A 13,530-nucleotide genomic window follows, 5' to 3' on the forward strand; every position below is an offset into this window, starting at 1 on the left:
ACTATATATTTAGGTGCATAGCAAAATTTATGAATCTAGAAAAACTAAAATGAATAGTAATATGGTATGGAGGGAGTACATTTTAAAATATTTCACCTGGAGGTTATTGGATTTTTATCAGATTCTTCATATGAAAATATTTCACCTGCAACTTATGCTTTCTTTAAGGTAATGGACATAATCCCCAGCCTGTGCACCAGACTGGATACAATTAGATGTGTGAATCAAAAGATCTTTCCTGGAATGCTGGTGATTGACATCCAGAGTACTGGATTCCATTTCTCGTGACACCATTAGTGGCGATTGAGACGCCGGCCGGCCCGGTTGATTATCCTGGATGATGGAAACAGAGCAATTTTGGCTGTACACCAAACGTGTATTGGCAGGCGCATGTGTATGTAACTTGTCTTCGAGGCAAAAGTCTTGACGGGACCAGAGAAGAGTCCAACGATTTGTGTTCGTTGCAGCAGCCTTGCAGGCAAACAGCGGCAGTCCCTGGAGCAAGATGAGTCTGCTGCGACTTTGCATGCATTGATTTGCAGCTGCTTTCTTTGACAATTGATGTAGCACATCTATGTGTTGCATGAGGCTTGTTGTCGATTGACATAGCTGACTGTCAGCGAACACTCACTATAGAGCTTCTGCTGCAGGGCGTATAAGTTTTCCAATCTTGCTAGCTGTACATGGGGTTGTCCTAAACTTTAGCACCTGTCACATCGAATAATTGGATACTAATTAGAAGTATTAAATATAATCTAATTACAAAACTAATTGCACAGATGGAGTCTAATTCACGAGACGAATCTATTAAGCCTAATTAGTCCATGATTTGACAATGTGGTGCTACAGTAACCATTTGCTAATGATGAATTAATTAGGCTTAATAGATTCGTCTCGCGAATTAGTATAGAGGTTCTGCAGTTAGTTTTACAATTATCTCATGTTTAGTCCTCCTAATTAGCGTCCGAACATCCGATGTGACACTCCTAAAGTTTAGTATCTCGTATCCAAACACCCCCGTCAAATGTGGAAATGCAACAAGGAGTTATTTCAATCATTTTCCCTCGTTTCTTCTCGTGTCCCTCCAGAGCATTAATTGATAGATGTTCACATAAATTTATTTTCCTCTTTATAATAATAAGCATATCTCACTATATCATAGGGCCGGTGCATTTCCTGGCCATCACAATCCAAAACTGGTCAGGTGTCCTACATCCCTTAGTCTGTCTACTCAGTAGACACGTTTCACAAAAGATGGAGAAAGTACTCATATAGTTTGCTTTTAATGGAAATTTGACAAAAGCTTATGCTTCTTGAAGGACCGAAATGATAACACAGGGGTCAAATTGTAGGTCATTTTGGTTTTTTAGATTCTGGATATTATTATGTATCTAGATATAGTGTATGTCTAGATGCATAATAATATCTTATGTCTAGATGCATAATAATATCTATGAATCTAGAAAAATTAAAACAATCTACAATTTGAAACGGAGGGAGTACAAAATTAGTAACTTGTGGTACTTGAGATTGAGAATACAAAGGAAAATACTTCACCTAATGCGACAAAGGTCCCCTTTAGGCACATGGTAAAGATTCCCCACAACTAACCAAGCAAGCACACCCCATGCTATGCTACCACAATCAGACAAGGGACGTGCAACTAACCCCGGCAACCTTTCATCTGCACGCATACCATGGCCAGGCCAATCGCCATTTTTCATTCACTAACCACTAGGTGCACTTCTTCCCCAGCAATGCAAGACCTCTGCCATGTCCTCGTTAATCTCGCCATCGTCAACTTGGTAACCCAACAAAGGTCTAGCCGTACTCGAAGATGGAAGAAGCTTATTCAAATGTATGGATCGGTCACTGCATATCGGGCGTTTCGTCGTCTTCACAAGGCCGGGTCACAAGGCTCCAAACCTCGCATGTGCTGGTGCCGATGTGATGCAGGGTTCGATCCACTCCAGCCAGTACGATGCAAGCCAAGAAACACAACTGCTCTCTGCACAGCATCGGTCGCCATGTTTATCCATGGCTGTTTGCTACAACATGCATGCATGGTTATCCATGGCGTCAGCTAGCTTTGCTCAGGTCCAACCATGCGTTGAGACTTGGGAACTATTGCAGCGTGAAGAAGAGGACAGGAACGTCAAATGGGCACCAGCTAGCTTTGGATGCACGTACCAGGCTGGGTCTCCATCAGCTGGAATGGTCGAGCCAGCGCACTCTGCTTTGGCCCCTTCTCTACCAAGACAATTTGCAGGCCGACGGTAACAGATCCACTGCAGCTAGGTTCATCATTTTGTGTTTGATTAGTCCTGGGCACCTAGCTAAGGCCGTTATACTGCCAACTATATATCTCGTTGTCAATTTGGCTCCAAATGCAATCAAATTGTTGTGATTTGTGTTTTAGGCTGAGAGTTTTTTTACATATATGCGCCCCCATTCTACATATACGCATTGCAATAGGGCAGCAGCGGACCGGGTCACTGTTTGACATTGCCCGTTCTGAAAGGTATGTCTCCTTAATGCTGATGCGAGCCTACACTTATCTCACTCAAAACCTATCATCGTCATCAAGTTGCCATATACATCAAACCATATATAAGTTGATCCAATTAAACTCTCGAAAAAGGATTAGCACACATAACCGTCGATCAATTATGGTCATCCCATTTTGCATGCCTCCCTGGATATGCATGGTTGGGTGCACAAAAGGAGAGATGGTGGAGCTAAAAAAGGTGGTAAAGCTGGAGATGCGATTCATGATTAACGCAGCGGCAAGCGCCTCCTAATCTAATCGCAGCCTGACTCACAATAACAGCTCACATGGCCATGGGGGCAGGTTGATAGCGCCAGCCCAACCAGCGGCCGCGCAAACCCAGCTGCAAAACCCCCCTCTCCAAGCCAATCATTCGCCGTTGGATGCGGGGGTACGGGGCGTCCTCGCCTCGTTGCCGCTGGACGCTGGTCTGCAGACTGCAGGTCAGCACTGGCTTGATGGATTGGCGCCAGTCAGGTCAGGTCAGCCTCTCCAAAAGTGTGTGTTTGGGAGCAGGGCAGGGGTAGGCCACAGAGACACCTGTGCCTACCAAACTATACTCAATTGAAAAAGGGAACTAAGAATGTAGTGGTTGTATTATGCTTTTGCAGTGGGATGATTATTCTCACCTAGCTAGTGGTTGCATATTATTGGGATAAACAGAGAATTTTCTGTTTTTTATAAATGTAGTTGAGCACGATATACCAGGTAATATTGGTTGGTTTTTCTCTATGCAAATGTTTTAACGCCTTTAAGTTTGATGATATCTCTATTCACTAGAGAAACTTTTGAGTCGCGTCAAATACTTACAATTAGGATAGTTGGATTTTCAAAGTCGATATTGGAGTTTGAGTTCAGATTTCAGAAATGGATTTCAGAACTTTTAGTTTCAGTTGTTTACATTGCGAGTTTACATAAAAAAATTCGAAATTAGGAATTGAACCGAGGATGAGAAACTTCCACTTAAGTATATTCAACTAAAATTATTCTATTAAAAAATAAACGTTCTCAAGAAGTGACAATGTCAATGCACTGTTGCATGCCTCATAACGTTTAGCTGTGCCATATCAATTAACCTCCTAATATCATCAACACCCCATTCCCCTCTCTTCAAATTTAAGTGGACTGAGAATGATGTGCTTGGTTTTTTTGGACGAAATCAGCCGGGGAAACCTAAACCTATTTTTTATATTTTTTTATTTCAAATCTGTTTAATTCACTCCCACGGGGACTCAAATCCAGACCTGTTGGATGTTACTCATGTGCTCTAACCACTAGGCTAGAGGCCGTTTCGTAATGATGTGCTTGGTTGCCAAGGGGGGATTAAATATTTTTATTTTAATACAAATTACTCCGCAAATTTGATAGCTTCATCATCTTTTTCGCAGACAAAAATTGAGTTTCATCAACTGGGTGGATGAAAATAATTTTTACCCAATGAAGGAAAATAGGTTCTTCGGTTGAAAAAAGATTTTTTTCAAAAATAACTTTTGTCCATTGGATTGATGAAATTTAAGTTTCGTCCATCCAACCTACTATGTGGCTATATTTTTGTAATTAAATTTAATAATTTTGTCGATAACATAAAAAATATTACTAAAATAATAAAATAGATATTTTATTTTTCATAGTACACCAATCACTTTTTTTTCCAAATATGGGGCTTTTTTTAACAACTGCCCTTTCAAATCTCAACGGAAAATGAGAACACTACGAGTCTACGACGGATTGCCAGAGCGCAGAGCAGGATGGCCAGCTAAGATATGGAATGTCGAAGTGAAGAAGATGACAAAGAATAAGATGAGGGAAATTTGCTATATTGCCCACATGTGGTGGACCCATTGTACCCCAAGTGAAAAAAGCGTGAGCATACCAAGATAATATTGTAATGCATCTCAATCTAAGTGAATGTTTGCTCGCTAGTGATTTGAGGTTATGATGATGTGAATCCCACATTGAGGCAAAAGCATTCTCACGAGGGACAAAAATAGTCTACTAGGAGTAGCTAATTTTTTCTTCTCGAAAAAGGAGTAGCTAATTTTGTAACATTGACCTATTTCTTGATCGCGTTCTCTCGTACAAGGGAACCACATCTTTCTACAACCTACGAGGGCCCAAGCTCCAGAACCCTGCGATTATACATCTAGTTTTATCTGTTCCGTGGATGCAGCGCATCGATTCCAGCTCAGCATGCCAATGCAAACTCGATCGTACGTCCTACGCAGCAATGATTGACAATCTGAGTGATTGTGATTTTTAGATGCTAGTTACCAGCAATAGCCAACTCAATGGTTGCAGACTTTTTGCTCACTCCGGGCGAATGATTAAAGCTGCTGCTCCTTTGATTTACATGTTGATACTACGTAGTACGTTCTGTTCATCATTTTTCTACTCGACAATATATATCGCATAATTGAATCTTGATGAGCAGGCAGGAATTATTGCATTTCCTTTTGCGAGGGAAAGTTTATTGTTTTTGCATGGATGTATATCGTATATGTGTTTGTTTTCTCCTTGGTGTTATATATCCCCCAACAACCGTCGATCCAGAATATTTGGTTACTCATACTCATGCACGTGAACTTTGTCCATTTGCAGCTACATGTGTCGGGGACAGATAAGCTTGGCAGAGTAAAACAGGATCATTGTCTCTCTGATCTTGCTTTCCTGAATGACAACGTGAATCACAAGCCGGGATGGACTCCTAATTAAGTGAGAGCGTGCACAATAAAGGCACCGGCTGTTTAATAATTCTTCTGTAGGAAACAGTTAGCATCAAAATTTTCAACAACATATGGTGTTCCAAGAAGGGCTTAGGCTAGTCTCAGTGGAGATGTTATGGGGGGTTTCATGGTAATAAATTGCTGGACACATCAGTATATTTGCTGACTTAGCAGGGTTTTTATGAGGAGAGAGGAGAATAGAGTTTCATGGCTACGACACTCCTCCGACATTGTTACCAAGATCATGAAACTGGATGAAACACCCACTAAGACTGTTAGCGCTAAGGGAACGGGGTCCCTCAAGGAGGCGCTTACAAATGGGCCCACCTGGAGAAAAGGGGTTTTTCCTCCCCATGAAAACCCAAATAAAGAGGTGGGCCTAGAAATCCGAGGCCTTAGTACGACAAGAGAAATATTGCGCGCGTGGTGGGACCCGTGGAGGGTCCGCATAGCATGAGCAGGATACGCTTAGTGGGCCCTCGGGAAGGCCCCCGGAAGGCTCGTTTCGGGGCGAAGCAAGTGGTAGTGTATCCAGGTGAGGAATGGCACGGGCAGTCAAGGCAGGCTCTCAGCAGGCATCCTGTCCTCGTACAAGCACCATCATTACAGTTTCATTACGGTTGATGGGACGTGCCTGGGCACCTCGGGAACTCACGGGCTCACCCGTCCTGTCCAACAGGCGGCAGGCGCCGCCCTTATGTCAAGAGCATCCGCCTGGCTCCCGAGTGGCCCCTGCCAGAGGAGCGGGCCCACACCACTGTCCCGGGAAGCGGCAAAGGCCTCCCGGGAAGGACCCCGGGAGCCAGATTCAACGGACTCTGCCTTGGGACAGTGGGTCTGGGCTAAGAAGAGCAAGGATTATCAGGGTAAGATGGTAAAAAATGAGATTAACACACAAATGACCTTGTCATGATGCCTTAGCGCCGTGCGCGCCAAGGTGAGGAGTGTCAGAAACTGTAGCAAGGAGTGCGGTTATTGGGCCGCCGCATTCACACGTAAAGTAGAGGGGAAGATTGGGGCACAAGGTTTCCCCCGATCAGCCCTCCTTGAGCCTGGCCTATAAAAGGCCAGCCTTTGTACAAAGAAAAGGGCAACTCTAAGTAACACAACACACAGAACGTAGGGCATTACGCTTCCGAGCGGCCTGAATCTATTTGAAAACCCTTTGAGTGCTATCGTCGAAAAAACTCCCCTCAACGCCTCTCGAATCTCTTTACGCGAACTAACCCCCAAGCCGAATCTCTAAAAGGGGGTCCCATCGAATCCCCATTCTCAGTGCTCGGCCACCATCAAAGACCCTTTTCATTTCATCCGATGACATATTTGATCATAACATTATTGAAGAATTAAATGCTGGAGTCTGCAACTGTACAATGAAACTTTGCATTGAGAGTGACAATTTTATTTTATTGAAAAGCTGACATGACAGTCTTAGCTTTAAGTTCTGTGTAGGTAGGACCCGTCAAAGCTTAATCGATGCAGTTTTCCACGTGTGCGTAGTTCAAAAAAAAAGAAGTTTTTTTTTGTCGGATCATATTGAAATGAAATGATAGGACAGGGTCTATTCCACCATGAATCTCAAACAAGACATGAAGCTATGACGAAACCAATGGTGGTGCACAACCTCTTGCAACGGACGTGGGCCTAAAAGAAAAAAAGAACTCTTGCATTTGAAGTTGCACATATGACCACGCTATAAAATTGCAACAATTTTTCAAATTGTGGCAATACCCCCCACTATCTAATGCAACGACCGAAGCAGGGACGGATTCAAGGTTCAAGTGTAGGGATGCTCCTTTCCCTCTTCTTTCTCCTTCCTCTCTTTTTTCCTTCTTCCTTCTCTTCATCTATGGCTAAAATTTGGAAGGGGTGACTTCAACGGGGTAGGGGACCACTGCCCCACGTTGGATCCGTCTCTGAATCAGAGGTAGTATCGTTACTTGAAAACTTTTCGCTTAGGAACACCACCTGTTATCTTGCTGCCATAGAGGGTATGGCCGTATGGGTTGCCCTCTATACGTCCTTTTCCCGCGCCTTTCTCGCCGCTGTATATGTTCAGTTGTGCACCCCTGGAACCACACAAACATCTTGACAAAATTAAACAAGCGGTCTAAGAGCTATCACGGCGCATCATACGCGTGCGCACATATGCCCAAGGTACGCGTACATACGTGCCTCTTGTATAGCATCGATCGGACGAGATATTTGGCATTTGCTGGCTGATGGCGACGTGCCCGTGTCCCAAAAGGTTGACGACAGTCGCGCGCGCGCGCGCACAGGGCGCAACAAGCGCAATGCAATGCCCACTTCCGCTGTGCTAGGTGTTCCCAGCTCGGTACGCCGTCGTAGAGCCGGCCCTCACCTACCTACCTACCTACCTACCATGTACTCCATGTACCAGCATATGCATCATCCGAGTTACCATACCAAGCACCTCTGTAACACATTCACGTTGTACAGAGCAACTCCAAGAGGCTGCTAATCTTACCTACAATACTTTTTTTTTGAAAAAAAAAGAGAAAAAACGAACTCCAATAGTCCACCCAAACCTTCCCTAATTTTTTTAGCAACGCTAAAAAACAGCCTACCACCGCGTATATTTTAGCGTTGTCATTCCTCCCCCAATCCTGATTCCCGCACGCTCGCGCGTCCCTTCCGATGGGCTCAATACGATGACGTGGCCTGTTTTAAAATATTGGAGGTTATTTATTAGCGATCTGCTGTGGATTGATATGTTTTTGGGGAAGAATTTTTTAAAGTACTCTTGCTCGACGCCATCCGGTACTTACGTTCTAAAGGCAAGATAGATGTATATGTATATATGTATATATGTATATATATAAATAGAAGAGCAGTTAGGTTATTCGATCATCAGCTTGTTGCTAGAGTGTCGAGGACGGCTCCAGCAGTGGATGTGTTTAATAACTGAGCAATTTGGTCATCCTGGGGGTTCACGGACTGGAACTCGGCACACGCCTGCTGCTCTGTTCTGTGTCGGCCCACGCTTGCAACCACCGCGCGCGACCGCCCACTATATAGCCCAGGGCGCGCCGTGCTGGCTCCGCAGCAGCTCGGAGGCGGCAGTGTACTGGCCGTAGCTATCACCTATCAGCTAGGTCTACTCCCATCATTCTCCTTCCGGAGTCGAGCAAGTAGATACGCACAGAGGAGGGAGGGGAGAGGACAGAGCTTGCTAGCTATTTATCCATGGCGGCGGCGTTGCTATCCTCGAGGCGGGCGGTGGCGGCGGCCGTGGCGTGCGTGCTAGCACTGGCGCTCGGCGCCGCGGCGCAGCTGTCGCCGACGTTCTACGACGGGAGCTGCCCGAACCTGCAGTCCATCGTGCGCTCCGCGATGGCCGCCGCCGTGCAGCAGGAGCCCCGGATGGGGGCCTCCATCCTCCGCCTCTTCTTCCACGACTGCTTCGTCCAGGTACGCACCTAGCTCCCATTCAATTCGCACGGTTGCACGCAGCTAGCTGCCGCGCCTCCCTCGGCATCAACATTTGAATGCGCGCGCGGCCGCTAGCTGGAGTGACGCTGACGTCGATGCTTGCCGGCGCGGCGCGTGCAGGGTTGCGACGCGTCGGTGCTGCTTGACGACTCGCCGACGCTGACGGGGGAGAAGAACGCGGCGCCCAACGCTAACTCCCTCCGCGGCTACGAGGTCATCGACTCCATCAAGTCCCAGGTCGAGGCCGCCTGCCCCGGCACCGTCTCCTGCGCCGACATCCTCGCCCTCGCCGCCCGCGACGGCGTCAACCTGGTCAGTACTCAGTAGTAGTGTTACCTTCCCGCTTCATTCTCCTTCTCCCATGCCTCTACTGGAGTATAGCAGTGGTCTCGTACACCACCTGCCGACACCCATACCACATGCTGCCACCAATCAGGCAATCACCATGCACGCCCATCAAAGTTCATCGATCTCGTTCACCATGCATGCACTCGACTCGGCTAGCTCGAATGGTCCCGTCAAACATGCTCCGGGTGACGTGGGGGCCAGGCAGAGCCAGCCTTCACCAACCGCCTACTAGGCACGACGGATGCTTCCTGATCTGAGCGAGCCCGTTTTGTCGCCAATGCCCACTGAGCATGTGCCCACTGTTCGTCCTGCGCCCCAGTCACAGTAGCAACAACTTGCAGTCCATGGCACTCGAGGATCCAATGCACGGCAAATGCCAATGAAAAAACAACAACAATAGAGTAGTAGTTGTTGTGCAAGAGAGCATAATTTAGTCAGTTCGTTTGAATTTGGTTTCACTTTGATATACTGAATAAATGGTGCAGCTGAGCGGTCCGACGTGGGCGGTGCCGCTGGGCCGTCGCGACACGCGGACGGCGAGCCAGGCGTCGGCGAACAGCAACCTCCCATCCCCGTCCTCTTCCGCGGCCACCCTCGTCTCGGCGTTCGCGTCCAAGGGCCTGGACTCGCGCGACCTGGTGGCGCTCTCCGGCGCGCACACCGTGGGTTCCGCGCGGTGCTCGAGCTTCCGGTCGCGCGTGTACAACGACACCAACATCAACTCCGGGTTCGCGGCGAAGCGGCGGCAGATCTGCGCGGCCCAGAGCGGCGGCACCGACGGGAACCTCGCCCCGCTCGACGCGCTCAGCCCCGTCCGCTTCGACAACGGCTACTTCCGCAACGTCGTCGGCCAGTTCGGCCTCCTCCACTCCGACCAGGAGCTCTTCGGCGCCGGCGGCCCCGTCGACGGCATCACGACGCAGTACGCGCGCAACGGCGCGGCGTTCGCGCGGGACTTCATCACCGCCATGATCAAGATGGGAAACATCAGCCCGCTCACCGGGTCCAGCGGCGAGATCCGCGCCAACTGCCGGAAGCCCAACTAGGTGGCCGGCCGGCCGTCCTTGAGATTCGTGCTGAGGGAAAGGAAGGACGGACGGTGGGGGTGGGTCGACATGGCCAGCTAAGAGGAGTGTGGCTTTGTGCGTGGGAAAAGTGTGGAGTGCGTTGGAAGGGAGCGGCAGAGGGGGGAGACGATGATGATTGAGCGGGGGATTTGGTGGGTGGAGCGGCGCTGTCAAGAGGTGGGAGACGAGGTGGGGCCCGGCGTGCCGTGACACATCGATCACACACTAGCTGCATGGCCACTGCTTGCTGCTTTTTAATTTGGTTCCATTCTTTCTTTGATTTGTACCATATGAGGTGACGGCGATTTGAGCATGTAAGTTTGTACGTACGTGGCCGATTCATACTATTATTTTTCACGGAGGACACGAATAAGATCGAACAGATGGAATGTGTTTTCGTTTTCCCCAACAAATTCACAAATGGCGTCGTGTTGATGTGTGCATGCGAGATACTACTATACTAGTAGATGTTTTCCTTGCAATTGGTCAAAACCGGGAAGTGTATGTCAATGGCCTAGTAGCAGAAGAGTAGTTGCACACAACAGAATTAGGCAGGGAACAAGTACGTGCAACTAGTACCATGATGAGTTGCGAGTTGCCCCCACGGCATGCGACGGGCCGGACATGCACCGTCGACTGGCCGGCGTCGCGCTAGTGGTGTTTGTTGATGTGAGAGGTAGTAATGTCTGATGAGCAACGTGCTTACGTGCCTGTCGCGGCCAATTGCCACACCGACAAAGGGGCATTCTTTCTTTGTACCATATGATGATGACGATTTTAATTAGCCCGTAATTAAGGTTGTACTTCCTCATTTTAGCATTTCTAAATTTATAGAGTTTGCTATGCACCTAGATATACACTTATATCTAGATACATAGTAAAAGTTATGAATTTAGAAATTCCAAAACAACCTACAATTTGGGACTATAATTTGGAATGGAGGGAATACGTATGGACAGAATTGACCACTGTTTGGTAAGGAGGGGTGTCAATGGGCTAGCATGCACTAGCATAGTAGTTGCACACACGACGACCGTAATTGACAACAGGATTAGGCACTAGCTAGTACTAGCAGCATGATGGTACGTAGCTGCTTCCTGTGCATTCGACGTGCCGTCACGGCTTGGACGATCGACCTTTCGTACCGGTTACTAACTCCCTTTAGTACCGTTTGTTCGGTACTAAATACCACACCATTTAGTACCGGCTAAAATAACTAGTACTAAATGGGTCATTTAGTACCGGTCGGTAGTACCAACCGGTACTAAATTGCGAGCCACGTCACGCTGTTACGGACGACAGTTTAGTATTGGTGGTTTTACCAACCGATACTAAATGATTATTCCTTTTTTTGTTTTCTTTCATTTTAATTTGTGGGTTGGTTAGTATTCATATTAGTACACTATCTGTTTATCTGTTTACGTATAGTAGTAATATTACACTAATATATATATTGATCTAGCATATAGTAAAAGTTACATATATTATATTTATAAAATTTATATACACTTCAAATATTACAAGTTTTCCAAATATGTACTACGCGTCGTCATCCGAGTCCCTGATTGGATGAAGTTGACCCACACTTGTTCCATCATAATAGAATTCTCTCTTTGGATTTACGACCTCCTCCAAAAGGAATCCACATAGTTGTTCTTGAATTGCCTTGAGTCGTTCGGGGCGATGAGATATTCTCTCATTTCAGCAATCTGTCACGTGCAAATTGACATCATCATTTTAAACCAATATATGTGCAGATTGAAAAAAATTGAATTGATATGAATTGTGTTTACATACATGATGTTGACGGTCCCTGCCTTGCTTGGGACCTACAATGCCGTGGATGAACTCACAACAGTAGTATCCACATAAGTTGTTTCCATCCTCCTACCTCAAACACTAAATATGGAAAAAGGAGTTATGAAATATTCAAGCAGTCGTGGTTTTTAAGAAATGACATGCACTAGATGTCCAAATTGAAATCATACCGGAAAGTTATCCCTGATAGTAAGTTGTTCCTTGAATGATCCTGGGTGTTTTTTTATGAAGCGAGCCCATACCCTATTAAGTGCATTTACGAGGCTTCAGTACTCTGCTTTTGGTTTTCTCTTCGGGTCCATCACTGTGACGTGACTTCGATCAATCTCGATAACAATTCGTATCCAGTGGAACTTGTTCATATACATATACACACACGCAATGTTAGATACACTTATTATTAACTTGAACGGATGATGAAAAAAGGGATGAATGACTCACTGAAAGTTGTATGGCAAAAGTATGTATTGCATGTTATGATGTTTATCTAGGAAGTTGAAAATAGTCTTCAAGGTCCAATTTGGCCATTCCATTAAGCATTCCTCATTTATAACATGTGGGTCCATGAAGCCGACATGATAGTATTGTTTTCTCTGGCAATATTGAATCTCCATTCTGCATGATACAAAATAAAAGAGGGGATGAGGCGGTGCACAATTAATGTAAGAGCTAGGATGTAGATATCAGAGCAAACACTTACAGAACCCATGCACTAATGAGGAACTTGTCAAGGGCGTCTCGATGGTACAAGTACCATAGACTTTCAAACTCAATCCATATGTCATCTGGCCCTCGAAAGTAATCATGATCTTGAATCCAAGTAGCGAAAATGATTCGTCCATCTACAGCTGCCTCCATATACCATTTATGAAATGCATACATTTTCGTTGGTAGGTGAGGCACCAACTGTGGCCGCTCAAGAGGTTGCCCCAACTTAAACTCCCATTTACCAGCACCTGGGTGAGTTAACCATTGTTGATAGGTAGAGAATTGAAATCATGTACATGTATATAGTGATTCATATACCTCAGCAATTTCATCCTCCTCTTCAAGTGGAGCATCATCACCGCCATCACCGGTCATATTTAGGTGTTGGCTGCCATCATCCTCTTCGCCTGAAGCATCATCTACTTCTGCGTTGTAGTTGCTGCCTTCATTAATAATATTTTGAATAAACTCCTCTTCGTCCCTATCTCCCATTTCAACTAGTACAAACAAAAAAAAGGTATTTAGAAAGTAATTCTAAATAAATAATTTCTACCAATTTCCTATATTTTGTAATAGTTTTCTATATTGTTATCTCCCATATTAACAAGTAATTCTAACCGTTACTAAAAGAAATAATTAAGAAAGTAATTGTAAATAGAATGAAACTAAATTCAACAAAAGAAATAATTATAGGCATCATGTAAGTAAGTTTCCATGCCATTTTCCGGTAATCTCAATGATTTCTACCAATTTCCTATATTTTGTAATAGTTTCCTATATTTTTATTTTCCATATTAACAAGTAATTCTAAACATTACTAAAACAAATAATTAAGAAAGTAATTGTAAATTGAATGAAACTAAAT

General features: G+C 45.6%; 1 protein-coding gene across 1 annotated transcript; it reads left to right on the forward strand.

The window, feature by feature from the left end:
* The first annotated feature begins 8,321 nt into the window (after positions 1-8,321).
* Positions 8,322-10,552, forward strand: LOC117839379 (peroxidase P7). Its single transcript, XM_034719700.2, has 3 exons — positions 8,322-8,703; positions 8,845-9,036; positions 9,558-10,552. The coding sequence occupies exons 1-3, from the start codon at positions 8,479-8,481 to the stop codon at positions 10,116-10,118; spliced, it is 978 nt and encodes a 325-aa protein (XP_034575591.1). The 5' UTR covers positions 8,322-8,478; the 3' UTR covers positions 10,119-10,552.
* The last annotated feature ends 2,978 nt before the right edge of the window (positions 10,553-13,530 follow it).

This window comes from Setaria viridis, chromosome 1 (assembly GCF_005286985.2).
Source record: "Setaria viridis chromosome 1, Setaria_viridis_v4.0, whole genome shotgun sequence".
Taxonomy (NCBI): Eukaryota; Viridiplantae; Streptophyta; class Magnoliopsida; order Poales; family Poaceae; genus Setaria; species Setaria viridis.